Genomic DNA, 27,990 nt, shown 5'->3' on the forward strand with positions numbered 1-27,990 from the left:
CAATCAGAGACAGCTGTTTATCATTGTCTCTGATTGGGGATCATATTTAGGTAGCCCTGTTTTTCCACTTTCTGTTGTGGGATGTGTAGTTGCCTGTCAGCAATCGTTTGTATAGCTTCACGGTTCGTTTTGTTATTTTGTTAGTTTGTTCAGTGTTCATTCTTTTAATATATAAGAATGTACGTATACCACGCTGTGCCTTGGTCCGATCCTTATAACGAACGTGACAATTACAGGGACTCCGCAACTATATTCAATGTGAGGGACAAAATTGAGGCTATGATGAAGAAGTTGGAGCTCTTCTCTGTCTGCAGGACAACACACTGACGGTCTTTCCATCATTGTATGATTGTTTTGTGTGCAAATGAACTCAAGCTTACGAACAATGTCAAATGTGATATAGCGAAGCACCTGAGTGAGCTGGGTGTGCAATTACGCAGGTTTGTCCCAAAACGGACGACACAAACAACTGGATTCGTTATCCTTTTCATGCCCTGCCTCCTGTCCACTCACCAATATCTGAATCATGAGAGCCTCATCGAAATTGCAACAAGCGGTTCTGTGAAAATGTAATTTAATCAGAAGCTAATGCCAGATTTCTGGATTTGGCTGCGCTCAGAGTAAGTATCCTGCCTTGGCAAATCGTGCTATTAAGACACTGATGCCCTTTGCAACCACTTACTTATGTGAGAGTGGATTCTCGGCCCTCACTAGCATGAAATCTAAATACAGGCAGACTGTGTGTGGAAAATGATGTAAGACTGAGACTCTGTTCAATACAACCCAACATTGCAGAGGTATGTGCATCCTTTCAAGCACACCCTTCTCATAAACCTGTGGTGAGTTATTCACAATTTTCGATTAACAAATAAGGTTTTATATGTAAGAAGGTTAAATAAAGAGCAAAATGTTTATTATTATATTATTATTTGTGCCCTATTCCTATAAGAGAGCTCTTTGTCATTTCCCATGAGCCGGGTTGTGACAAAAACAGACACTCATTCTTATGTTTAATAAATGTATCGTATAGTGTGTGTGTGGTAGGCTTACAATGATGGAAAAAAAACATTTGAGAGTGTGCTGACCCTGGTGCTATGCAGCTGGAGGTTGAATGTTTGAAGGGGTAAGGAACTACTTGGTTATACTTGGTTATTAGGCTACAGAAAGGTCACATACACAGTGGCGGACTTTACCATTAGGCAGAACAGGCAATTGCCTCAGGCCTCACATCATCATAATTAAAGCGGAGCATAATTAAAACAAATTATACTAGTAATAATAATAAAACAATTTAAAAAATCTCCGCTAAGACAGAGGGGCGCTGTTTCGTTCGCTGAAGATGCTTTTTCTGGTGGGATTGTTTCAGCCACTTGCAAATTGAAGAAAAGTTAGTGAGTTCACTGTTCGGATGCTGGAAATATTTTTGGATGAATGTGCGATGGTAAGCAACTTTTTGAAGTGATTTTTTTGGTTGTGTTCATGGTACATAAAAAACCCATTGAAAATGTTGGTGCACTCGCTTGTGGGCCTCAGACTGGACTCTGCCTGGGGCCTCCAAATCACTAAGTCCGACCCTACACATACACATTGATATATATGAATAGGCAACAGAGGTCAGCCAAATCTGTGACTCAAGATTTCAATTACTTATTATTTGTGCTCTATTATACAATTAAAATAGGCCTCCATTTTGATTGGACCCAATATACATATTTTATAAGTAATTGGCCGCGTTATATCTGAGAGGGCAGTTGCAGCTAACTCTCTGCACGTTCTCTTTCAAATTGGCAAAAATAAGGACAACAAAAACATTTCACAAGGTAGCATTGAATTTTAATACTGACAGACTGTATTCAGCAAAGTCGTACATTTTGTGTTTGGCAGAGTATACGAGTGACTTGTAGGTGAGCTGTCTACAAGCGACGCTTGTTGTTACATCATCGACTTATGCATGTGTAAAGGTCAACAATAAACAGCTGTATATGTTTTGTTTTGGCAATAATATTAAAACGGAAACAACAAATAAGGCAAATAAGGTACATTGTTAAATTATAAAAGGCTTGCCACAATTTCAAGCATAAAATGTACCTATGAAATACAGTAGTAATTTTAGTATTCAATACAGTAGTACAGTAGTAAAACTAACACAAGGGTGGCCAACTGTTCCTGGATAACCCGTGTGTGCAGTCTTTATTACTTAAAACTCTTTGAATCAGGTGTGCTGGGCTGGAATGAAACCCTGCACACACTGCTGCTACTTCTGGAGCAAAGTTGGCCATCCTTGGTCTCTAACATGATCCTGGCCTTATTGACACATCAGTATTCACTCCAATCATATTGCATATTACTGGCAATTAGCCTTCCTGTCTCAGCTGTGTAGCCTTTGAATCAGTCGACTCCGACGGAAGCACCAACACCTGTGTGCTAACATTCACAGATCTTTCCCAAACATGGATAGGCTAAACAAATATCCTATACAGGTCCAGTACCATAATAGAGTAACTATACATCAGCCTGGTTAAGACTGTGTTAACAAAAAAAGGCAATGGCTGGAGCTAAGTCAGGGTTTGATCCTGTATACGACCAAGGAACTTACAGCATTTTTATGGGCTGATATAAGGGCTTATCATTCCACAACAATAAAAGTCCCAAAAGGTACTTTTTTTCTTTTTTTTTCTCTTCAGGACATTGTCTGTCCTTTGACTGCTGTTGTTTGTTGGTAGAGAACAGTAGATCACAGTATGCAGTGCTGGTTGAGTCAGAGAGTCATCTTCTCATTGATGCAGAAGGGGTGATCTCCAGTTGTGTGTCAGTAAAGGTTGAATGGATGAGATTAGTGTTCATGCTGAATGCCAACGTGTGAGACGGAGGTGTGTGTGTCAGGACGATCTAGCACTCCAGCTTCAGAGTAAAATCCATATATCAAACAAAAATGTGTATCTATCCAAAAGTTATGGTCAGAAATGAAAACGAATAGTTTTGGGTGTAGGGGTACGTGCGTGTCAAAGAGAATGCCAGGTATCCAGGTTGCGACAGTTCCCAATCCTCCCCAGGTTGATAGCTTGCTACACTATCAACAAGGGAGAAGAGACAATCCAACAATAATGATGACCCTATCATGACATCGTGACCTCATCACCATCTCTACTCCCCAGCCCTGCTCCCCACGGGACCACTCTTGAACTTGACCACCATGACAGTGATGTTGTCTGGGCAGCCGCGGTAAAAGGACTGCAGCACAATGCTCTTGGCACCGTAGTGCGGCTCGTCCAGGCGCTCGCGCACAAAGCGCACCGCCTCCTCGTTGCTGAAGGCGTCCCACAGGCCGTCCGACGCCAGGATCATGAACTCGGGCTGCAGCTTGTCCAGGTCAAAGGTCAACACGTCAGGATCGGGGATGACCACGTTGAGGTTCTTCAGGGGGTAGTCGCCCAGCGATCGAGACATGGCCAGGATGCCCTGGACTCGCCATGAACCGTTGAAGCTTATGAAGCCCCCTGGTGGTGAAGGAATGGAAGTGCAATGCAATTGAATTAAACTACCTGTAACTTTATTATTCCACACTGGGACATTGGTCATTCATTGTGTACACAGAAAACAACACAGAAAAAAGTGCAGACTGAGCATAGAAATATCTGTATCCTAGTCAAAGTACACAATATCTATATATCTATAAATATTATATTTACCATATCCAGTGGCGTAAAGTACTTAAGTAAAAATACTTGAAAGTACTACTTAAGTAGTTTTTCTGGGTATCTGTACTTTACTTTACAGATTTTTTTCAACTTTTACTTCACTACATTCCTAAAATAATGTATTTTTTACTCCATACATTTTCCCTGACAACCCAAAGTACTCGTTACATTTTGAATGCTGAGCAGGACAGGAAAATTGTGAAATTCCCACACTTATCAAGAGAACACATGGTCATCCCTACTGCCTATGTTCTGGCGGAATCACTAAAAACAAATGCATAGTTTGTAAATGATGTCTGAGTGTTGGAGTGTGCCCCTGGCTATCCATACATTTTAAAAACAGGAAAATGCTGCCGCCTGCTTTGGTTAATATAAGGAGTTTGAAATGACTTATACTTTTACTTTGATACTTAGGTATATTTTAGGAATTCAATCCACTTGTGAAACTTACGTATATTTAAAAACCAAATACTTTTAGACTTTTACTCAAGTAGCATTTTACTGAGTAACTGTCACTTTTACTTGAGTAATTTTCTATTACACTTTTACTCAAGTATGACAATTGGGTACTTTTTCCACCACTGACCAAATCCAGCACAGGATATATTAGTGCTTCCTATCATTTGTCAGAGCTAATAATCCTCGCAAGGCTGCCGGCCCAGACGGCATCTCTAGCCATGTCCTCAGAGCATGCGCAGAACAGCTGGCTGGTGTGTTTACGGACATATTCAATCTATCCCTATCCCAGTCTGCTGTCCCCACTTGCTTCAAGATGTCCCCCATTGTTCCTGTACCAAAGAAGGCAAAGATAACTGAACTAAATCACTATCTCCCTGTTGCACTCACTTCTGTCATCATGAAGTGCTTTGAGAGGCTAGTCAAGGATCATATCACCTCCACTTTACCTGTCACCCTAGACCCACTTCGATTTACTTACCGCCCCAATAGATCCACAGACGATGCAATCACCATCGCACTGCACAATTACCTATCCCATCTGGACAAGAGGAATACCTATGTAAGACTGCTGTTCATTGACTATAGCTCAGCATTCAACACCATAGTACCCTCTAAGCTCATCATTAAGCTGGACTTCCTGACGGGCCGCCCCCAGGTAGAAACAACACCTCCACTTCGCCGATCCTCAACACAGGGGCCCCACAAGGGTGCGTGCTCAGCCACCTCCTGTACTCCCTGTTCACCCATGACTGCATGGCCACGTATGTCTCCAACTCAATCATCAAGTTTGCAGAAGACACAACAGTAGTAGACCTGATTACCAACAATGACGAGACAGCGTACAGGGAGGAGGTGAGAGCCCTGAGAGAGTGGTGCCAGGAAAATAACGAAACAAAGGAGCTGATCGTGGACTTCAGGAAACAGCTGAGGGAGCACCCCCCTATCCAGATTGACAGGACCGCAGTGAAAGTGGAAAGCTTCAAGCTCCACGGCATACACATCATTGACGATCTGAAATGGTCCACCCACACAGACAGTGTGGTGAAGAAGGTGCAACAGCGCCTCTTCAACCTCAGGAGGCTGAAGACATTTTAGGGGCTTGGCCTCTAAAACCCCCACAAACTTTTACGGATGCAAAATTGAGAGCATCCTGTCGGGCTGTATCACCACTTGGTACAGCAACTGCACTGCCCGCAACCACAGGGCTCTCCAGAGGTTGGTGCGGTCTGCCCAACGCATCACAGAGGGTAAACTACCTACTCTCCAGGACACCTACAGCACACGATGTCACCATCATCAAGGACATCAACAACCCGAGCCACGGCCTGTTCACCCCACTATCATCCAGAAGGTGAGGTCAGTCAGTACCTGTGCATCAAAGCTGGGACCGAGAGACTGAAAAACTGCTTTTACCTCAAGGCCATCAGACAGTTAAATAACCATCACTTGCCGGCTTCTACCTGGTTACGCAACACTGCACCTTAGAGGCTGCTGCCCTATGTACATAGAAATGGAATCACTGGTCACTTTAATAATGTTTACATACTGCTTTAGTTTTCTCATATGCATATACTCTTTTCTATTCTACTGCATTTTAGTCAATGCCACTGCAACACATTGTTCAATCTAATATTTGTATTTCTTAATTCCATTATTTGACTTTTAGATTTGTGTGTATTGTTGTGAATTGTTAGATACTGCTGCACTGTTGGAACTAGGAACCCAAGCATTTTGCTACACCCACAATAACATCTAAATATGTGAATGTGACCAACACAATTTGATTTGATTTGATAAGCCATCACTGTTTGCATTTCCAAAGAGGGCCAACAGGTGGCGACTCAAGGCTGCAATTCTTAGTCTCTCCATTTGACACTGATTCATTCTAGTGATTCATCCTAGCGTGCCATTGTGATCTGCTGAAATGTGGGAAACATTTTACGAGGATAATTATACACTGCCTTGCCACAGCCAAGGAAATGTATGTGTGTTTTGTTTCTGTGACAGTTTGTTTCCTGGACAGTTTGAAGGCCCAATGCAGCAGATTTTTATTATCAATATCAAATCCTTTCTGGGTAAAAATGAAGTACATTCCAAAAAGAAAGAAAAATAGCTTTTTAGCAAAACACTATTTCTGGAGCAAGAATTTTGCTAGGACTGTCTGGAAGTGGTCTGGCTTGGGAGGGGAAAAGTAGATGTTATTGGCAGAGAGGTTTGGAAACACAGAACAAAACATCATTTTGACAGCACGGGACCTTTAAGCCTGGTGCTGGACTGAGAAGCATTTTCAATTGAGATTTTTTTCATTCAAAATGCTTTTTTAGTTACGTTCTAAAACAGCCCTGTGAAATTTAGCGTGACTTAACTCTGTAGTATTTACAGTTGAGCTAGGTTTGACACAAACGTCTCCACAACGTCCCCATAACGTCGTGGTCCTTTTGATCCATGCAGCGCTCCGCTCACCTGCCCTCTTGATCCTCTTGCGCTCTTTGAGCTGGTAGGGCTTGTGGTCATGTGACAGGGCCACCGCATTCCCATCCTTGTCACACAGCACGCCCCGCGAGTCCCCAACGTTGGCCACTGTTAGCTCCCGGTCTGATAGCAGGGCCACCAGACATGTAGTGCCTAAGAGAGAGAAATTGTTTTTTTTTCTTTTTTAAAGGGACATTACATTCCAAAACCATAGCTAGATCTACACAACCGATGGCCTGGGACGTGGATCTATTTTGATATTAGACTACTGTGAAGTAATGAAAACATTTGACGAACTTAGATTTTTTTGTATGTGATGTCCCTTTAAGTTTACTTGAATACATTTTTCACCTGTGTTTCTCATTCTCAGAATACAATGTGTATCCTAGTCTAGTAATCAAGCGCAACACTGAACGCCATAGTCTATTTACACTGAGTGTACAAAACATTAAGAACACCTGCTTTTTCCATGACACAGACTGACCAGGTGTATCCAGGTGAAAGCTCTGGTCCCTTATTGATGTCACTTGTTAAATCCACTTCAAATCAGTGTAGATGAAGGGGAGTAGACAGGTTAAAAAGGGATTTTTAAGCTTTGAGACAATTAAGACATGGATTGTGTCTGCGCGCCATTCAGAGGGTGAATGGGCAAGACATTAGGTGCCAGGCGCACCGCTTTGAGTGTGTCAAGAACTGCAACGCTGCTGCGTTTTTCAGTTTCCCGTGTGTATCAAGAATGGTCCACCACCCCAAAGGACATCCAGACAACTTGACAAGACTGTGGGAAGCATTGGAGTCAACATGGGCCAGCATCCTTGTGGAATGCTTTCGATACCTTTTTAGAGTCCCTGCCCTGATGAATTGAGGCTGTTCTGAGGGCAAAGGAGGGGTGCCACTCAATACTAGGAAAGTGTTCCCAATGTTTTGTACACTCAGTGTATATCATAACAACGAAAGCATCCGAGTAACAGGAGCGAATGCTATTCCTGGCCCTAATAACTTATCTGACAAAGGTTTATCTTTTCATTCTGCCCATGTCCTCCACTTCCATTGGAATTGATTTATAAGGTACTGTTTCCAGTACAGGCGTCTAATCCATTTCTCAGGGCTGACAATAAATCTCCCAGGGCAACAAAGGGATGCGACACTGACTTTATGTCTTGACCTTCAAAAGGTCTTCTACATGGAGACATTTCACCGCCGCCATAACAAATAATACTACATTTGAGGTATACTGCTGTTCTTAGACAAAATCTGTAAAACATCTAAAAAAGTGCTTTACATTTATTAAAAAAGTGTTCCTTGTCTCTCTGTTTTCTCTACGCAGAACGTCATTAGGATGTTTTACAGAGAGGGTCAACTCTGACCAGTCTTAACCTGGGTTACGTTCAATAGGTGGAAAACAGAGTGAAACAGGGAGGCACTACCTTAACTTGTCCAATAAGAACACATATTTTCGTTTCCTACTGAAGATAACTATCTGACCTATTGTCTTAACCCCTCCCCCACTGTTGCCACCTTTTTAATGTGTGACACCTGGGCTCGTATTCACAAAACGTCTCAGAGTAGGAGTGCTGATCTAGGATCAGGTTCCCCCTGTACATGTAATCTTATTAATTATTGGCAAAACGGTCCCTCACCTGCTTCGTCATGATTGGCGGAGAGCTTGTCCACCATGTCTCGGTCCACAGCCAGGATGCGCTGCTCCAGGATGCTGTGGTAGGAGAGAACGCCCTCCCTCTTCTCCCTGTCATAGGACAGCAGCTGCTGCCTCAGAGACTCTGGCAAGTGGGCCTTCACGAAGTCAGCTGCAGCCTGAGAGAGAGAGAGAAGGGAGGATAGAGAAATAATTTCCCTTATTTGGTTGAATTTCAGTTATTTGACTGGTTGACATTCCAACGATTTGTTGTTACAACACCGTGCCGTTACATGTACAGAATGTTAGCTTTTTTTCTTATAGCCAAATTCATCCAGACTCAACTTTATGTTTGAAAGACGTACATGATTATTATCTATACTCAGCAGTGTTCTGAGTAAATTAATGGTGGCCTTGAGATAGAGTGTCTATGTGCCCATCTTTTACAAGAGCACAGACAGGAGATTTTATACTTAACCTTTATTTAACTAGGCAAGTCAACGGCGGCCAAACCCTAATCCGTACATCGCTGGGACAATTGTGCGCCTCCCTATGGGACTCCCAATCACGGCCGGTTGTGATACAGCCTGGAATCGAACCAGGGTCTGTAGTGACACATCTAGCACCGAGATGCAGAGCCTTAGACCGCTGCGCCACTCGGGAGGTAGCTGCCAAGGTAAACAAAGTATCAGATGTTTAGTTTCAAAATGTCTGTTTATATCATGGTTCAATTTAAATTGAGTCAAAACAAGTTCTTCAAATTGAAATACATTGAAATGGACTTGACCCCAAAATACAAGTTGAAAACACTTTTTATACACACCAAAGGCACGACATGACACTCAAAGATAACCATGCTTTCTAGGAGCTACCAGAAATATTCATAAAGACTAGAGGGAGCCTATTCATTATTTACAGTAAGACCCAGTAAGAGCATATCTAAACAAAAAGCTATACATAGCACAGGACCATAGAAGTTATATTTGACCAAGCACATTTTATATATACAGTGTAGAAATGGTTTCAATGTATATGGCAGTATGTCTACACATAATGAATGTGTTTACATAAAGCACTGAGTGAATGGAGGGCTATTTGTAAGATATTTTAATATGCACGCCCAAACGCACACTTGGTTGAGTTGCTAATGTCAATGAATCATGCCTGGCTGTTCAGGAATGAATAGTGTAAGGGACAATCAACGAGGGGCTATGCGTTCTATGGAAAATAATGAACAACGTGGAAGGTGTGTTCCACGACTATCATTTTCCAGAGAACGCATAGAACCATGGCTATAATGTAACACATTTGCCGGTAGAAATGTGTTCAACATCCGCTGAAGTAGCTAGCAAGTTTACTAGATAGCTACAGTAGTTGCCGTGGTAGCCAAACAACCAGACTTGCTAGATTAGCTAACCAAAACATCCGCCCTTGCTTGTCATTATGAAAATCGAATTCAACAATGCCAATAATGTTTTCAATTCGACTTTTGCTTTCAAAAGCAGCTCAAGGGCCTCCCGGGTGGCGCAGTGGTTAAGGGCGCTGTGGCGGGCTGGGCGCAGTGTGCGCTAACCAAGGTTGCCAGGTGCACGGTGTTTCCTTCGACACATTGTTGCGGCTGGCTTCCGGGTTGGATGCGCGCTGTGTTAAGAAGCAGTGCGGCTGGTTGGGTTGTGTATCGGAGGACACATGACATTCGACCTTCGTCTCTCCCGAGCCCGTAAGGGAGTTGTAGCTATGAGACAAAATAGTAGCTACTAACAATTGGATACCATGAAATTGGGGAGAAAAAGGTGGTAAAATACCGTGCAAATATACTGTGCATTATAGGTAAATAATACATGCTCTAGAATGCCTGTCAAGCCAATCGGAAACAAGTAATCAACAATGCCATGGTATTGTTAAGCAATAAGGCCCGAGGAGGTGTGGTATATGGCCAATATACCACGGCTAAGGGCTGTTTTTAGGCACAACGCATCGCTGAGTGCCTTGACACAGCCCTTAGCTGTGGTATATTGGCGATATATCACCCCCCAAAAAATGTATAATAATATGTAAATATCACAAACCCCTGAGGGTTTGAACTGCACTGTTGGTTAAGGGCTTGTAAGTAAGCATTTCATTGTCTACACTTGTTGTATTCGGAGCATGTGACAAATAAAGTTTGATTTGCCTTATTGAACGGGTTATAAACTGGTTACCAATTAAAGCAGTAAAAAATAAATGTTTTGTCATACCCCTTGTATACGGTCTGATATACCATGGCTGTCAGCCAATCAGCGTTCAGGGTTCGAACCTCCCAGTTTATAATAGTTAATAATGACTAATCAAGTACCATGGGAAGAGCTCTACAGTGTGCATGAAGGTTAACATTGGTTTCCAGTGATGATGTTAAAAATACTTTGTATATTGAGATTACTGTGTATTAGGGAAAGGGGGATCCCTAGTCAGTTGTCCTGAATTCATTCATTCAGTTGAACTGAATGCATTCAACTGAAATGTGTCTTCCGCATTTAACCCAACCCCTCTGAATCAGAGAGGTGCTGGTGGCTGCCTTAATCAGCAACCACGTCATCAGCGCCCGGGAACAGTGGGTTAAATGCCTTGCTCGGGGGCAGAATGACAGATTTTTACCTTGTCAGCTCAGGGATTCGATCCAGCAACCTTACCGGTTACTAGCCCAACGCTCCTATCCGCCAAAGCTACCTTACTCCGGTAAGCACAGTGAATCCTCTTTGTTTCACTACAAGTAAAAATGTGATATTAGTTGGATTGACATTAAGAGGATGGCATTCAGTATCTTAGTGGTTATTTTTTTGTCTGGGAGGTGAAAGAGAAAATGAAGGATGGTTCAACAGGTGTTCTGTGCTTAATTATTCAACAACCTCTCTTCATCGCCATTCCTCCCTCCTTCCTGCTCTCTTTTTCAAGCCCTTTCCTTATTTCCCCTGCCCCCTACTTTCTCCTCAGATCACGTTCACTGAACACTAATTCAGCAGCTAGACGTTCAGAAATATTTCAGTAGAGAACCTTTCAGAACTCTCTCAAACTTGAGGCTCCAACGCTCATGTCGTTTGCATATTCGTTACACTTTGCAATCAACAGTTGTTATGTTTTCATCACTCCTATAATCAAGGCACCCAATTAACCGAGGCAGATGAGATATTAACGAACAAACTCATTTCACCCATAGTGATAATTGTAGGAGCAGATTCATTTGAGAGAGAAAAGAAGAGGGGGGGTGTGTGTGTAATGATGAAGTGAAATGGTATAAATAAATGATCAAAACAACCAACTCTTCATTAGTCTCTCTCTCTCTCTCTCTCTAAGTGTACACAGGGAGCATTGAATAGTGAACAGTGAATGTAGTTACCCATCCAAGAGACCAAACGACTGAGCCATGTAAAAGTCAATGCAGTCTTCATGGCTGTAGACTCAATTTACCCCGTAAACTCAACTGTCAGTTTGAACCAAAATAAAATGAAGAATATTTACTTGTAATGGCCTTGTTGGTTAAGAGTGTCTGGCCTGAGATTGGAAGGTTGAGAGTTCGAGCTCCGGCTCTGTCATTCTAAAGACAAAAAATGGGACCCAATGAGTCTCTGCTTGGCACTCAGCATTGAGGAGAGAGATTGGAGGTAAGGTCCTGCGATAGACTGGCATCCTGTCCAGGGGGGTGAACTTGTACATCAAGTTGTCTCACATTAGAGAAACCGGAGATAGGCTCCTGGTACTTTACTGACCTTTTACCTTTTTGGTCAAAATAAGGACTGCTAAAAGATTGAAAAAAGAAAGAGTTGAGAATATGCAACATATTTGCAGTTAAAGGACACACTGCTCAGTTAGGAACGGGCTGTTCTATACACAGATATTTGTTTTGGAGACATTTCTCTCCATTTGATATTGGGGGACAAGCAAACATTTATATTTATCAACTTGCAGAAAATTATTTGGAGAAAAGCCCTTGAACACAAACACCTCCTGCAACTGGAAGGCGGAGGAGTGGAAGATTTTTCTTCATTCCGGAGACTTGGGTAACTTATGGTTCGTACTGAAAAGGTGAACATTTAGCCATCTGAGTCTGTTGGGTTTGGTGCATGCAAACATACACATGCTTTCTCAAACTAACACACCTCCTCTGTTACTCTCACCATATGCTTGCCAAAAGAGCTCAGCTCCGGATAACTTAATTCAACACACGGCCCCTTCTGACAAAAAAGTTCCACAACACATTCCTATATGCATGTTCTTATAACTTATTCCCTCAGTGGTCTATAGTCTACTGCGTGTGCTTCTCTTGGACGTGTCTCTGGCACTAGTCAGGATGTTGTGCAACCTTCTCTTAATTGAAGATGGCGCCCGGAAGAAATGGCAGCCATGTTACGGGTGACTAACCAATTGTGCGATTATGTGGGGGTTTTTTTGCGTTATTTGTAACTTATTTTATACATAATGTTTCTGCCACCATATCTTATGGCAAAACGAACTTCTGCATATCAGGACAATGATCATTCACCTCGGATTAGACAAAGATTTTTTCGTCAACAAGCAGGACGCCCAGGATGTACTTCAGACACCCGACAAGGCCCAAATCCCTGTCATTGGCAGGAGAAAGAGACGCCTGTATAGAGGACACGGCGCTGGGTGCCTCGTAAGGATCCGCCAACGGCGAGTGGGAAATCTGCCCTTACCATCAATATTACTTGCCAACGTACAATCATTGGACAATACATTAGACGAGATACGATCACGAATATCCTACCAACGGGACATCAAAAACTGTAACATCTTATGTTTCACCGAATCGTGGCTGAATTACGACATGGAAAACATTCCGCTAGCGAGATATAAGCTGCACCTGCTAGAAAGAACAGCACACTCCGGTAAGATGGGGGGGGGGGGGGGGGGGGGGGGGTGGTCTGTGTATATTTCTAAACAACAGCCGGTGCACAAATTCTAAGGAAGTCTCTAGATTTTGCTCGCCTGAAGTAGAGTAGCTGATAATAAGCTGTAGACCACACTATTTTCCAAGAGAGTTTTCATCTATTTTTTTCCGAGGCTGTGTATTTACCACTACAGACGGACGCTGGCACTAAGACCACACTGAGTCAGCTGTATAAGGAAATAAGCAAACAGGAACCACTCACCCAGAGGTGGCGCTCCTAGTGGCCGGGGACGTTAATGCAGGGAAACTTAAATCAGTTTAACCTAATTTCTATCAGCATGTTAAATGCACAACCAGAGGGAGAAAAAAATAGAGATCACCTTCACTCCACGCACAGAGATGCGTAGAAAGCTCTCCCTTGCCCTCCATTTGGCAAATCTGACCATAATTATATCCCCTTGATTCCTGCTTTCAAGCAAAAATGAAAGCAGGAAGCACCAGTGACTCGGTCTATAAAAAAGTGGTCAGATGAAGCAGATGCTAAGCTACAGGACTGTTTTGCTAGCACAGACTGGAACATGTTCCGGGATTCTTCCGATGGCATTGAGGAGTACAGTGAGGGGGAAAAGTATTTGATCCCCTGCTGATTTTGTAAGTTTTCCCACTGACAAAGAAATTATCAGTCTATCATTTTAATGGTAGGTTTATTTGAACAGTGAGAGACAGAATAACAACAACAAAAATCCAGAAAAGCGCATGTCAAAAATGTTATAAATTGATTTGCATTTTAATGAGGGAAATAAGTATTTGACCCCTCTGCAAAACATGACTTAGTACTTGGTGGCAAAACCCTTGTTGGCAATCACAGAGGTCAGACGTTTCTTGTAGTTGGCCACCAGGTTTGCACACAACTCAGGAGGGATTTTGTCCCACTTCTCTTTGCAGATCTTCTCCAAGTCATTAAGGTTTCGAGGCTGTGTCACGTTCTGACCTTTATTTCCTTTGTTTTGTATTTAGTTAGTATGGTCAGGGCGTGAGTTGGGTGGGCAGTCTATGTTTGTTTTTCTATGTTTCGGCCTAGTATGGTTCTCAATCAGAGGCAGGTGTCATTAGTTGTCTCTGATTGAGAATCATACTTAGGTAGCCTGGGTTGCACTGTTTGTTTGTGGGTGATTGTCTATGTTAGTGGCTTGTGTCAGCACAGGTCTAGTTTGTAGGTTCACGGTCGTCATTTGTTTATTGTTTTGTATGCAGTGTCAGTACTTTCTTTATTAAAGATTTACCATGGACACTTACCACGCCGCATATTGGTCCTCTGATCCGTTTCGCCTCTCCTCTTCAGATGAAGAGGAGGACGACCGTGACAGGCTGACATTTGGCAACTCGAACCTTCAGCTCCCTCCACAGATGTTCTATGGGATTAAGGTCTGGAGACTAGCTAGGCCACTCCAGGACCTTAATATGCTTCTTCTTGAGCCACTCCTTTGTTGCCTTGGCCGTGTGTTTTGGGTCATTGTCATGCTGGAATACCCATCCACGACCAATTGTCAATGCCCTGGCTGAGGGAAGGAGGTTCTCACCCAAGATTTGACGGTACATGGCCCCGTCCATTGTCCCTTTGATGCGGTGAAGTTGTCCAGTCCCCTTAGCAGGAAAACACCCCCAGAGCATAATGTTTCCACCTCCATGTTTGACGGTGGGGATGGTGTTCTTGGGGTCATAGGCAGCATTCCTCATCCTCCAAACACGGTGAGTTGAGTTGATGCCAAAGAGCTCAATTTTGGTCTCATCTGACCACAACACTTTCACCCAGTTGTCCTCTGAATCATTCAGATGTTCATTGGCAAACTTCAGACTGGCATGTATATGTGCTTTCTTGAGCAGGGGGGACCTTGCGGGCGCTGCAGGATTTCAGTCCTTCACAGCGTAGTGTGTTACCAATTGTTTTCTTGGTGACTATGGTCCCAGCTGCCTTTAGATCATTGACAAGATCCTCCCGTGTAGTTCTGGGCTGATTCCTCACCGTTCTCATGATCATTGCAACTCCACAAGGTGAGATCTTGCATGGAGCCCCAGGCCGAGGGAGATTGACAGTTATTTTGTGTTTCTTCCATTTGCAAATAATCGCACCAACTGTTGTCACCTTCTCACCAAGCTGCTTGGTGATGGTCTTGTAGCCCATCCCAGCCTTGTGTAGGTCTACAATCTTGTCCCTGACATCCTTGGAGAGCTCTTTGGTCTTGGCCATGGTGGAGAGTTTGGAATCTGATTGATTGATTGCTTCTGTGGACAGGTGTCTTTTATACAGGTAATAAACTGAGATTAGGAGCACTCCCTTTAAGAGTGTGCTCCTAATCTCAGATCATTACCTGTATAAAAGACACCTGGGAGCCAGAAATCTTTCTGATTGAGAGGGGGTCAAATACTTATTTCCCTCATTAAAATGCAAATCAATTTATAACATTTTTGACATGCGTTTTTCTGGATGTTTTTGTTGTTATTCTGTCTCTCACTGTTCAAATAAACCTACCATTAAAATTATAGACTGATCATTTCTTGGTCAGTGGGCAAACGTACAAAATCAGCAGGGGATCAAATACTTGTTTCCCTCACTGTACACCACATCAGTCACTGGCTTTATCAATAAGTGTATCAAGGACGTCGTCCCCACGCGCGTCGGATGTGGCAGGGCCTGCAAACTATTACAGACTACAAAGGGAAGCACATCTGCAAGCTGCCCAGTGACACAAGCCTACCAGACGAGCTAAATCACTTCTATGCTCGCTTCGAGGCAAGCAACACTGAGGCATGCATGAGAGCATCAGCTTTTCCGGACGACTATGTGATCACGCTCCCCGTAGCCGATGTGAGTAAGATCTTTAAACAGGTCAACATTCACAAGGCCGCTGGGCCAGACGGATTACCAGGACGTGTGCTCCGGGCATGTGCTGACCAACTGGCAGGTGTCTTTACTGACATTTTCAACATATCCTTGATTTGAGTCTGTAATACCAAAATGTTTCAAGCAGACCACCATAGTCCCCGTGCCCAAGAGCACTAAGGTAACCTGCCTAAATGACTACAGACCCGTAGCACTCACGTCCGAATCCATGAAGTCCTCTGAAAGGCTTATAACGGCTCACATTAACACCATTATCCCAGAAACCCTAGACCCACTCCAATTTGCATACCGCCTAAACAGGTCCACAGATGATGCAATCTCTATTGCACTTCACACTGCCCTTTCCCACCTGGACAAAAGGAACACCTACGTGGGAATGCTATTCATTGATTACAGCTCAGCGTTCAACACCATAGTGCTCTCAAAGCTCATCACTAAGCTCAGGATCCTGGGACTAAACAACTCTCTCTGCAACTGAATCCTGGACTTCCTGACGGGCCTCCCCCAGGTGGTGAGGGTAGGTAGCAACACATTTTCCACGCTGATCCTCAACACTGGAGCCCCTCAGGGGTGCGTGCTCAGTCCCCTCCTGTACTCCCTGTGCACCGACGACTGCCTGGCCAGGCACGACTCCAACACCATCATTAAGTTTGCAGACGACACAACAGTGGTATGCCTGATCACTGACAGCGACGAGACAGCCTATAGGGAGGTCGTCAGAGACCTGGCTGGGTGGTGCCAGAATAACAACCTATCCCTCAACGTAATCAAGACAAAGGAGATGATTGTGGACTACAGGAAAAGGAGGCCCGAGCACGCCCCCATTCTCATTTACGTGGCTGTAGTGGAGCAGGTTGAGAGCTTCAAGTTCCTTGGTGTCCCCATCACCAACAAACTAGAATGGTCCAAACACACCAAGACAGTCGTGAAGAGGGCACGACAGGACCAATTTCCCCTCAGGAGACTGAAAAGATTTGGCATTGGTCCTCAGATCCTCAAAAGGTTCTACAGCTGCAACAATGAGAGCATGGTTGCATCACTGCCTGGTACGGCAACTGCTCGGCCTCCAACCACAAGGCACCACAGAGGGTAGTGCATACGGCCCAGTACATCACTGGGGCTAAACTGCCTGCCATCCAGGACCTCTACACCAGGCGGTGTCAGAGGACGGCCCTAAAAATGGTCAAAGACCCCAACCACCCCAGTCATAGACTGTTCTCTCTGCTACCGCATGGCAAGCGGTACCGGAGCGCCAAGTCTAGGGCCAAAAGGCTTCTCAACAGCTTTTACCCTCAAGCCATAAGACTCCTGAGCAGGTAATCAAATGGCTACCCAGACTATTTGCAACTCCTTGGTCCTGCTGCTGACAGCCAGGTTTATTACCTACGTGGCCAGCCTGTGAACAGTGTACCTACTGTAAAGGGGACCTGCCTCATTTAGACATTGACAACTCTCTCCTGTGGTAATCTCATTTCAACTCCTTGGTCCTGCTGCAGGACCACTCTGCCCAGCTGCTGACAGCCAGGTTTATTGCATATGTGGCCAGCCTGGGCACAGTGTACCTAAGCATTGGGTCAACAGAGCCGCCTTCCACTCTCAGATGCTGGTGCACCAAGCTCCAGCCTCTAAAATGGTGAAAGAACTACGGTTCGGTTTGTTCGTTTCATGTCACAAGAGTATCCGAAGAAAGAGGCAGGTGAATGTTTGGTACGGGAGTTGGCCAGGTCCTTTTTGTGACAGAGAGACAGGCGAGACACAAAGAGTTCCACTCCAAATGAAAAAGATGGATGGGAACTACCAAGAGACTTCTGCCAACAGATTGTGGTGGAAATTCAACACAAGGGACACCTGAAGCCGATCTTAAAATGAATCACTTTTTATTATCAGCAAGCTGGAGAGGTTATAACAAACTCTGCACACCCTACAGGTCTATCAGAAGCTCTGTTGGGGCGGTCCCAGCTGCTGTCTTATATACAGCTATACACAGACAAGTTATATTTGCATGATTTAGCATAACTAATTCATCACTACCGGTGGCTCACACATGTGACTGGCCAAAACCTAACGAGGCTCTCTCTCTCTCCAAGTTGAGACCTTGAAACTGAGACACCTCGGTTGTTCCCATAGCAATATTCTGGTCGACTGCCAAGCTGAGAATCAGTGATAGTGAGGATTCCTCCATAAGCGATCAGTCAGTCACCTGCACGAACCCATCTAATGAGTGATTATGAAGTAGCATTGATTTGATACATACAACAGAACATTTCCCTCACATGATCAAGGAGCCCTAAATCACGTTCACCAACTACCAGCAAGTCACAGGCATGGAGGGTCATTTCACAGCCATCTAGGGGAACCTGGCGCCTTTATGGTTACAGCGTGGCGTCTTTCCATGTTTCCACCTAACTGTCTCTAGTAAGCCAAACCAGGCAGGGAAGTTGGAGTCGGTACATTGACACACTGATGCAAATAAATGAACATGGTGTGTATACAATGAACCACGATGTCTGCTTTTGAAAGCATCAGAGGTGCATGGCGATCTTCGGTTCATTATTTATTTATTTTATATTGGGACGGATTTAACATTTGCAGTTCTGGAATTTGTTATGTGTTAAGTTTGTGCGCGTGTGTGTGTGTGGACTCTGATTTGTGTGTTTCTGGCAAAAATCCCACTGAGAACAAGGTCAAAGTAACCCAGCCTGCAGAGTAATAGCTAATGCATGTCACTCTGTCACCATGACCACAGAAAACACACAAACACACACACACAGCAGGGGTGGTAATTGGCCCACAGAGGGATGGGGGACCGGACAGGAATAGGCAGAAAGGTCCAGATAGATATGTAAACAGCCCGCCCAATCAGACTCCCTCCAGCCTTCACGACACAACATCAACAACAACAACTCTATTCAAAGCCTTAAGGCCCTTATATTAACAGGATCTTGCCAACCTATTTAGAGAAGGAATAGCATGACAGACATAGTACTACTAATGGTTGAAAGCTGATGTAGGTTGAACTGGCTTTCGTTTTCAGTGTACATATAAGACTGGTAATACAACACACACAAAAAAAAAACATTTTAACATAAGAAAAAGCCAATAACATAGAGAACACAGTAAAATCTGCCTGAAGATGATGCCAACAGTTTGTGGACTAAATTATTAGGCTGCAGGAGATGAGCATTACCATAAGATAAAAAGTAGAGAGGATTAACGACTACCACGTAAATCTCAAAATGGCAGGTTGAATACCTCTCTTCTGTAGTCAATATAAGGTCTAATGTGGGTCTCATCTTACAATACATGCATGGTGGACAAACTCCTAAGAAGTAAATGGCCTAGATAAATAATACTTTTTTTTCATCAACATAAATCCTTTAGTATTTCCATTTGCGAAGATAGACACAGTTGCCATACTTAATGAGTAAACTAAAGTGGCATTTGTGACTTCTAAAATGCACGTGTAATAGTGTGTAAAAGTTTATGTGTAATAGCTATGTAATAGTCACTCCCTATCCCAGTCTGCTGTCCCCACATTCTTCAAGATGGCCACCATTGTTCCTGTACCCAAGAAGGCAAAGATAACTGAACTAAATCACTATCTCCCTGTAGCACTATCTCCCTGTAGCACTCACTTCTGTCATCATGAAGTGCTTTGAGAGACTAGTCAAGGATCATATCACCTCCACCTTACCTGCCACCCTAGACCCACTTCAGTTTGCATATCGCCCCAACGGGTCCACAGACGACGCAATCGCCATCACACTGCACACTGCCCCATCTATCCCATCTGGACAAGAGGAATACCTATGCAAGAATGCTGTTCATTGACTATAGTTCAGCATTCAACACCATAGCACACTCCAAGCTCATCATTAAGCTTAAGGCCCTGGGTCTGAACCCCGCCCTGTGCAATTGGGTCCTGGACTTCCAAACGGGCCGCCCCCCAGGTGGTGAAGGCAGGAAACTACATCTCCACTTCGCCGATCCTCAACACTGAGGCCCCACAAAGGTGTGTGCTCAGCCTCCTCCTGTACTCCCTGTTCACCCATGACTGCACGGCCATGCATGCCTCCAACTCATTCATCAAGTTTGCAGACAACCCAACAGTAGTGGGCTTGATTACCAACAATGACGAGACAGCCTACAGGGAGGAGGTGAGGGCACTCGGAGTGTGGTGTCAGGAAAACAACCTCTCACTCAAGGTCAACAAAACAAAGGAGATGATCGTGGACTTCAGGAAACAGCAGAGGGAGCACCCCCCTATCAACATCGACGGGACAGTAGTGGAGAAGGTGGAAAGTTTTAAGTTCCTCGGCGTACACATCACGGACAAACTGAAACGGTCCACCCACACTGACAGTGTGGCGAAGAAGGCGCAACAGCGCCTCTTCTACCTCAGGAGGCTGAAGAAATTTGGCTTGTCACCTAAAACCCTCACAAACTTTTACAGATGCACAATTGAGGGCATCCTGTCATGCTGTGTCACCGTCTGGTACGGCAACTGCACCGCCCACAACCGCAAGGCTCTCCAGAGGGTGGTGCGGTCTGCACAACGCATCACTGGGGGCAAACTACCTGCCCTCCAGGACACCTACAGCACCCGATGTCACAGGAAGGCCAAAAAGATCATCAAGGACAACAACCAACCGAGCAGCTGCCTGTTCACCCCGCTACCATCCAGAAGGCGAGGTCAGTACAGGTGCATCAAAGTTGGGACCGAGAGACTGAAAAATAGCTTCTATCTCAAAGCCATCACTCTAAACAGCCATCACTAACACAGCTGCTGCCTACATACAGACTCAAATCATTGGCCATTTTAATAAATGGATCACAAGTCACTTTAAATAATGCCACTTTGATAATGTTTACATATCTTACGTTACCCATCTCATATGTACACTACCGTTCAAAAGTTTGTGGTCACTTTGAAATGTTCTTGTTTGTGAAAGAAAAGCATTTTTGGGGCATTAAAATAACATCAAATTCATCAGAAATACAGTGTAGACATTGTTAATGTTGTAAATGGCAAACTTCCTCTAACTAGAATAGAAAGAAGAGTGGGAGGCCCCGGTGCACAGGGGCGGAGCAAGAGGGGTGTCCAGGGTGGCATTGGACACCCCTGACACCTGATTGGCCACCCCGGGTGCCACCCCAAAATGTAATTCGCTACTGGCAGTTTGATGCTGATTGACATCTCATTTCACCTCTTGTTGAAAGAAGCATTTATTTTGACGTTCGGCAGCGCATTTTTTAAATCGAGAATGAGGAAGAGAGAATATTATCGTTGGTTGCGAGACACAGAAGAATAAGAAGAACCTACAGAAGAAGAGAGAATATTTCCACAGCTCCACAAGCTCCTTTCGCGATTGGCAAAAGCATCATATTTGAAGTAAGTTAAGGTTTAGCATCGGGTTTAGGTTTCCTGAACAACTTTTACGAAAGTTGAGTCACTGTGTAAGTTCATTTTAGACCTTTGACTCCATTAACAGACAGTTAATCAGATAAGAGAGATCGGTTAACAATTTAGCCTAACATTTTGTTTACATCTGTGCAAGTAATACACGCATATACAGTGCAGTGTCGTAAGTTACCGTTAGCTAATGTGGGGTAACTAGTAGGCTGCAGCTGTCAGTGTTCATCAAATTTAAATCCATTACCTCAGTTAGATTTTCGTAATTGAACTCAAAACGAACAATTGTTGCTATCAATCTGTTAACGTTACCCAAAAGACTACCACAATTTTCAGATAGCCTGTTTGCTATCGTAAAGGTGTAAGAAATTATAGCTAGCTAAGTTACTTACTGCAGAGTTGGGATAGCCATGATCTAACTAGTAACTTAAGGTACAGTTATACAGTTTTAAGGTACAGTTATGATAATGGGGATTTGTAATTAAGATTGAGATTGGACTAGAATGTGGGTAATTGGATGCTTAGATGTCACCATATTTTTTGCATAGGGTCAAATAAACATGAAAAAAAGGGAGAGATATCAGACTTCTGTTCCTAAAGGACCCAATGGTAGGCCAGGCCTATACTTTAAACTACACATTTTAGTTAGCAGCTGTTAGTATCTAATCTTGTGGATCCCTTAATTACACATTTACACAGAGATATGACACATTATTTAACGTGTATTTCAGACATTACAAGATCCAGAGAAGAGGGTCCTGTACACCAGCCGTGTTTGATAACATTTCCCAGAACTCAGCATGGTACTTAGGAAAAGGGCTTTCAACAGCTCCTGGTATAAGGACAATTCATAGTTTGAATATTCTCTAAGTCAAGATTCGACTTACTGTTTCACCTGTAGGCATTTTTGTCTGCCCAATACACCTGAATCTGCCTTCACACACAGTCAGGGTTTTGTAACTGGGAAAAAGGCGCTGTTTAAAGATTCTTTAAGCTCCATTCGAAGGCAGAGCATCATATCAATGCTATGTATGCTTGGAATCAGCAGAAAAAAAGGGCTATTGACAGCAACTCATCAATGTTAGATGTCATAAATGAGGACCGGAAAAATAAAGTTGAGGAAAAGTGTACTTACATTAAAACAATTGCAGATATGCTCCTATTAACTGCCACTCAAAATATAGTGCAGAGAGGTCATCCAGAGTCTGATGACTCTCACGACAAGGGTCATTTTTTGGGGACAATATCTTAGAAGAAATGGCAAAGCATGACCCATCTCATAGAGAAGAAAATGAATGCATGTGGCAATGCTAAGAACAGAAGTCACCAAATCCAGAAGGAAGTTGTTGAGGGCTGAGCTGAGATGGTACAAAGTGAAGTAATAAGAGAAGTTTTTTAAAAAAGTGACGTTTTCAGTGTTATTGCAGATGAATCCAAAGATTTAAAGAAAAAATGTCTTTAGTTGTGAGGTACTATTACTATGGGGCCGTCCACAAAAGATTTTCACACTTTCAGTCAGCTGAAAGCTGAGATGCAGCAGGTCTCACTAAAATGATAATTGATTGCCTTGGAAAAACATGGTCTGGACTGCAGAAATGATCTTGTGGGGCAAGACTATGACGGTGCATCCGTCACGAGCGAAAAGCATTCTGATGTGTCTGCACGGATTAAAAACAGTGCGTGATTTGCATTTTATGTGCACTGTAATGCACATTGTTTGAATTTGGTTCTTGTCGATGCTGTAAAATCAGTGCCCGAGCAACTTTTTTTGCTCTCCTGCAGAAGCTTTATAAGTTTGTATCTGGCTCATACGTTCATCTCAAGTGGCTTGCAGTTCAGAAAGAGACAGTCTCACAGTTGAGCTGCAGAGGCGTTTTTCAAAGAAGAATTGCGAGAAAATGCAAGGGGTCCAGTCTCTCAACCCAAAGACTACAACATCCTTGAATGAGGAGCTTCTGTTTGCCTTTGCTCAGACCTTTGAGTCAGATTTAGAGGACCACAAACATGAGGTTCATCAAACCAAGCGGCTTCTTGATAGGAGAGAAAAGTGGAAGCGAAAGACCGTCTACTCTCCTTGACTGTGTGTTTCTAGAACCTTATAAAGAGGTCTTCCATGAGCTATTTTGACTTTGTAAGATTTCTGTTGCTACATCAGTCAGCAGTGCTTCTTGCGAGAAAAGTACAACACTGTGTACTACTCCCTTCACAGAACAGAGCAAACTGGCTCTAACCTGAATAGAAAGAGAAGTGGGAGGCCCCGATGCACAACTGAGCAAGAGGACAAGTACATTCGAGTGTCTAGTTTGAGAAACAAACGCCTCACAAGTCCTCAACTGGCAGCTTCATTAAATAGTACCCGCAAAACTCCAGTCTCAACGTCAACAGTGAGGAGACGACTCAGGGATACTGGCCTTCTAGGCAGAGTTGCAAAGAAAAAGCCATATCTCAGACTGGCCAATAAAAAGAAAGGATTAAGACGGGCAACAGAACACAAACACTGGACAGAGATATGGCTTTTCTGTAATATCTTTGAAATAGTGTGTAATAGTTTTGTAATACCTTTGTAATAGTATGTAATATCTTTGTAATAGTGTGTAATAGCTTTGTAATAGCGTGTGATAGTGTCTGTGAGAAAGAGAATCCCGCCTCCAGGCTCACTGAGGACACCGGAGTGGCAGATGGTTCACCAGACATGTGGTCTAGAGGCTCCTTTGGGAATTCACTGACCCTTGACAGAAAAAGGGGGGAAAAGGTTCACACCCATGTGTGTGACACACAAAGCCTCAAAGGCAGCCTCTCTGTGCGCATACGCAATTCAACCCCCATGTATTTGTGCTGATGATATCACAAGAAAAACATTAGCATGTCCCCAGACTATTCTCTGTTTGAAGTGATTTTAGTTGGATGTATCCTGAAAGCTGGGGTGGGAACATGTTTTGTTTGGACCTCTCTCACTCCAAATCCAAATGAGAACGCTGTAATGACCAAAGATATCTATGTTATTTAGTCACTTTATTTTATCAGGGAGTCCTACTGAGACCACGGTCTCTTTTACAGAGGAGCCCTGAATGACTTAAAATGACAGAAAGTACACACGTCAAAATGTGAATACAAAATGCAAGCAGAGAGAGAGGAAAAGACGGTCATAAAAAAAAACGAACACATTCATCAGTAATAAGGTCCCGAATTGCCCGAGAGGCATCAGAACATCAAATTTAAGAACAATTTGAAGATCGTTTCACAAATAAGGTGCAAGAAAGGTAAATCCAGCTTTCAGTTAACGCAGTAGAGACCAAAGGAGTTTCCAGAGTTAACCATCCCTGAGACCAGGTGTGGTAACTTGAATGTCTAAAGTTCAGTAAAGATGATCGGTACAGTGGGACTTTTAATAAAAGGGCTTTATAAATGAAAACGTAGCAATACATCAACCTGTACATGACATCAAAGAGAGCCAACCAACTTTCTGGGAGAGAATGCAGTGATGAGTAACTAAAACTGTTGCCTGTAATAAAGCGCAGTGCGCTATGATAAACTGCATCGAACGGCTTTAATGAAGTGGCTGCTGGGTTCATATTGATGACGTCGCCATAGTCTAGGACCAATAGGAACGTCGACTGAATAATATGCATTCTACTATTTTGTGAAAGGCAGGACCTATTAATATAGAAAAGTACCATTTTTATTATCAGCTTTTTAACTACAATATACAGTATATACAAAAGTATGTGGACACCAAATACGTGGATTTGGCTATTTCAGCCACATCCGTTGCTGACAGGTGTATAAAATCGAGCGCACCGCCATGCAATCTCCACAGACAAACATTGGCAGTAGAATGGCCTTACTGAAGAGCTCAGTGACTTTCAACGTGGCACTGTCATAGGATGTCACCTTTCCAACAAGTAAATTCATCACATTTCTGTCCTGCTAGAGCTGCCCCGGTCAACTGTAAGTGCTGTTGTTGTGAAGTGGAAACATCTAGGAGAAACAACGGCTCACTGTTTGGTTGGCCACATACAACCTCACAGAACGGGACCGCCGAGTGATGAAGCGCGTACAAATTGTCTGTCAGCACAAGAACTGTTAGTCAGGAGCTTCATGAAATGGGTTTCCATGCCTGAGCAGCCGCACACAATCCTAAGATCACCATGTGCAATGCCAAGTGTCTGCTGGAGTGGTGTAAAGCTCGCTACCATTGGACTGGAGCAGTGGAAAAGCGTTCTCTGGAGTGATGAATCGCTCACCATCTGGCAGTCCGACGGACGAATCTGGGTTTGGTGAATGCCAGGAGAACACTACCTGTCCCAATACATAATGCCAACTGTAAAGGTTGGTGGAGGATGAATAATGGTCTGGTGCTGTTTTTAATGGTTCAGGCTAGGCCCCTTAGTTCCAGTGAAGGGAAATCTTAACGTTACAGCATACAATAACATTCTAGACGATTCTGTGCTTCCAACTTTGTGGTAACAGTTTGGGGAAGACCCTTTTTTTGCATCAATCTTAAGCAAGGCATCTAGCCCATCACAGATAGTAAATTGTTGAAATGAAAACAAAGATTCATTAGAAGCTGACTGGTTAACCGTCGAGTCAGCTAGAGGCTGGCAGAGGGAAGAGCAGTCGAATGACTGACTAGGGTCAATTAAACCATCGTTTCGCTCAAATAAAAAGCCCGCCAAGATAAAATGATGATTACAAGCATCACTTATCCTATTCTTCTCAGTCATGATGCCAGAGTCAGACAGAACTTGCTGAGGCAGGGAAGAAGAGGAATGTGTACGCTTCAGTGCGTTTACTGTTTTCCAAAATTTTGAAGGATCACCAGCAGAGTCAAAGATAGAGCTTAAAAAGTAGCTTGATTTAGCTTTATTAATTGAGTACATCTGTTTCTCAATTGTCTGAAAGACTGCCAGTTAACTTGATTTGGCCCAGGGCTGATTTCTCATTTGAATACGCTCAGATAGCTCAGAAGAAGGTTAGATCTATATTTCACTCTGAATTGTTTAAAATGGGCATGTTTATCTGCCAGAGGAATACATATGGGGGATACATTTTGTAGAACCAATCCATGGTCAGGAATACAGGAGAAAGTGCCTAAATCAGAGTAGTGCATGTCATGTCTCCCTCACCCGAGGGGATTTTTGATTTTTTTTTTATGTGCCTTCTTAATTAAACGATGAGTATTTTGCGGTTAATTAAACTATGAGTATTTTGAAGTTTCTTATCTCTAATACATACTATGGCACAATGGCCACTGAGATCATATGCAAATACTCCACTGGACAAATATTTATGGAAGTTGTTAGTATGAATTAAATAAATCAATGAGGAATTAACAGGGTTTTTCACGTTTAGCCATGTTGGTTTTGAGATCAATTGAGATCGAATAAAATCAATGCATATACTCTTAAATTGATTTGAGGCCGCTGATTGCCAATCTAGATTAAAATTCCCATTCCCTAAAATGGCCAACTCCGAGGAAAATGATGATAATGATGCTGACCGTCCAGGCCTATTTTAGGCTGTGTTTTTGAAAGACACCCACACCTTTGATACATACCTCACCACCGTGACCGTCAAATATCCCGAATATAGACGGATGACTCTTGTTGGTGATGTCCGTGAGCACCTCGAAGCGGTCCTCCATGTGGTCACGCCGCCCCTGAATGGAGTACACAGCTACATTGTTATTTTTGAACTCCCAGGTTTTGGAGAACTCCGCGTCTAGGACGCTCAGGCCCCCCAACCTGTCGTTCTGCATTATCTCCGCCACTTTCCCCTTCACCATCTTCACCGCATCCCGGCTAGACTTGACGATGGTCTTCACCTCGTCCGTGTGGAAGAAGTAACTCCATAAGGCCAAGCTAATGCATAGCAGAAACAATGTCTCTGGCCTCAGGAGGAAATAACGCATGATCCGACCCAAAAGAGACAACAGCGTCATTGTGTCTCCTATCATCACACGCAAGAAAACTACTGACTCTCGCTCCCCTCGTGCAATTCACTCCATTATATCCGTTCAATGGGACAATAAAAAACGTCCACCATATAAATGTCTGATGTCAGAACTGCTATAAATATATCTAATTGGATTTAAATGGTCAATGTATTCCCAGGATTTACTCAGCCGAATATAGCCACAATGAAGTGAAGAGCGAAGGAAAAACTAGGCCCGCTGTCTTGAAATATACACGCGAGACTGTCCTCCTGGCTCTCGGAAGGACAGCTGCAGCAAGAGGATCTGCGGACAAAAAAAACTCGTTATGAAGCCGCTTTCGTCTGTAGCCCATTGCAGGCTTCGCGAATAACGGGCGAAGACCCAGCGGAATGTGAGGAGTTGTCACCGGGGGCGACGTAGGGGTTTGGTGGCCTCTTTTTGCCTTTACCCCGTTTCTCGTGTGGGAAATGCTTCTATTCAGCTTCTACTCATCCGCATCAACAACACCCCCCCCCCCCTCCCTCCTTCCCTCAGTTTTCAACTCTAGTCTGGGATGACAGCGTGCGCAGCTGCGGCAGAACGTCCTGATG

The 27,990-nt window shown here is 43.6% G+C and overlaps 1 protein-coding gene across 2 annotated transcripts; it reads right to left on the bottom strand.

Moving 5' to 3' along the window:
- Positions 1-1,811: 1,811 nt before the first annotated feature.
- Positions 1,812-27,914, bottom strand: LOC110530155 (protein phosphatase 1L). 2 transcript variants are annotated; one of them, XM_021613003.2, is made up of 4 exons: positions 27,023-27,914; positions 8,270-8,444; positions 6,621-6,782; positions 1,812-3,497 (listed from the first exon to the last, which is right to left on the bottom strand). In XM_021613003.2, the coding sequence occupies exons 1-4, from the start codon at positions 27,419-27,421 to the stop codon at positions 3,145-3,147; spliced, it is 1,089 nt and encodes a 362-aa protein (XP_021468678.1). In that variant the 5' UTR covers positions 27,422-27,914; the 3' UTR covers positions 1,812-3,144. The 2 variants fall into 2 exon arrangements, with proteins under 2 accessions (XP_021468678.1, XP_036841607.1); XM_036985712.1 differs by lacking the exon at positions 27,023-27,914 and adding an exon at positions 8,744-9,747.
- Between the last annotated feature and the right edge of the window lie 76 nt (positions 27,915-27,990).

This window comes from Oncorhynchus mykiss, chromosome 8, assembly GCF_013265735.2.
Source record: "Oncorhynchus mykiss isolate Arlee chromosome 8, USDA_OmykA_1.1, whole genome shotgun sequence".
Lineage (NCBI taxonomy): Eukaryota > Metazoa > Chordata > Actinopteri > Salmoniformes > Salmonidae > Oncorhynchus > Oncorhynchus mykiss.

Bases quoted from the DNA above. Each gene is read 5' to 3' on its own strand.
- LOC110530155 (XM_021613003.2), bottom strand. From the start codon at position 27,421: ATGATAGGAGACACAATGACGCTGTTGTCTCTTTTGGGTCGGATCATG. The intron at 6,783-8,269 runs GTGAGGGACCGT...TCTCTCTCTTAG, and splicing joins CGCCAATCATGACGAAGCAG to GCACTACATGTCTGGTGGCC. The intron at 3,498-6,620 runs GTGAGCGGAGCG...CTTCACCACCAG, and splicing joins CAAGAGGATCAAGAGGGCAG to GGGGCTTCATAAGCTTCAAC.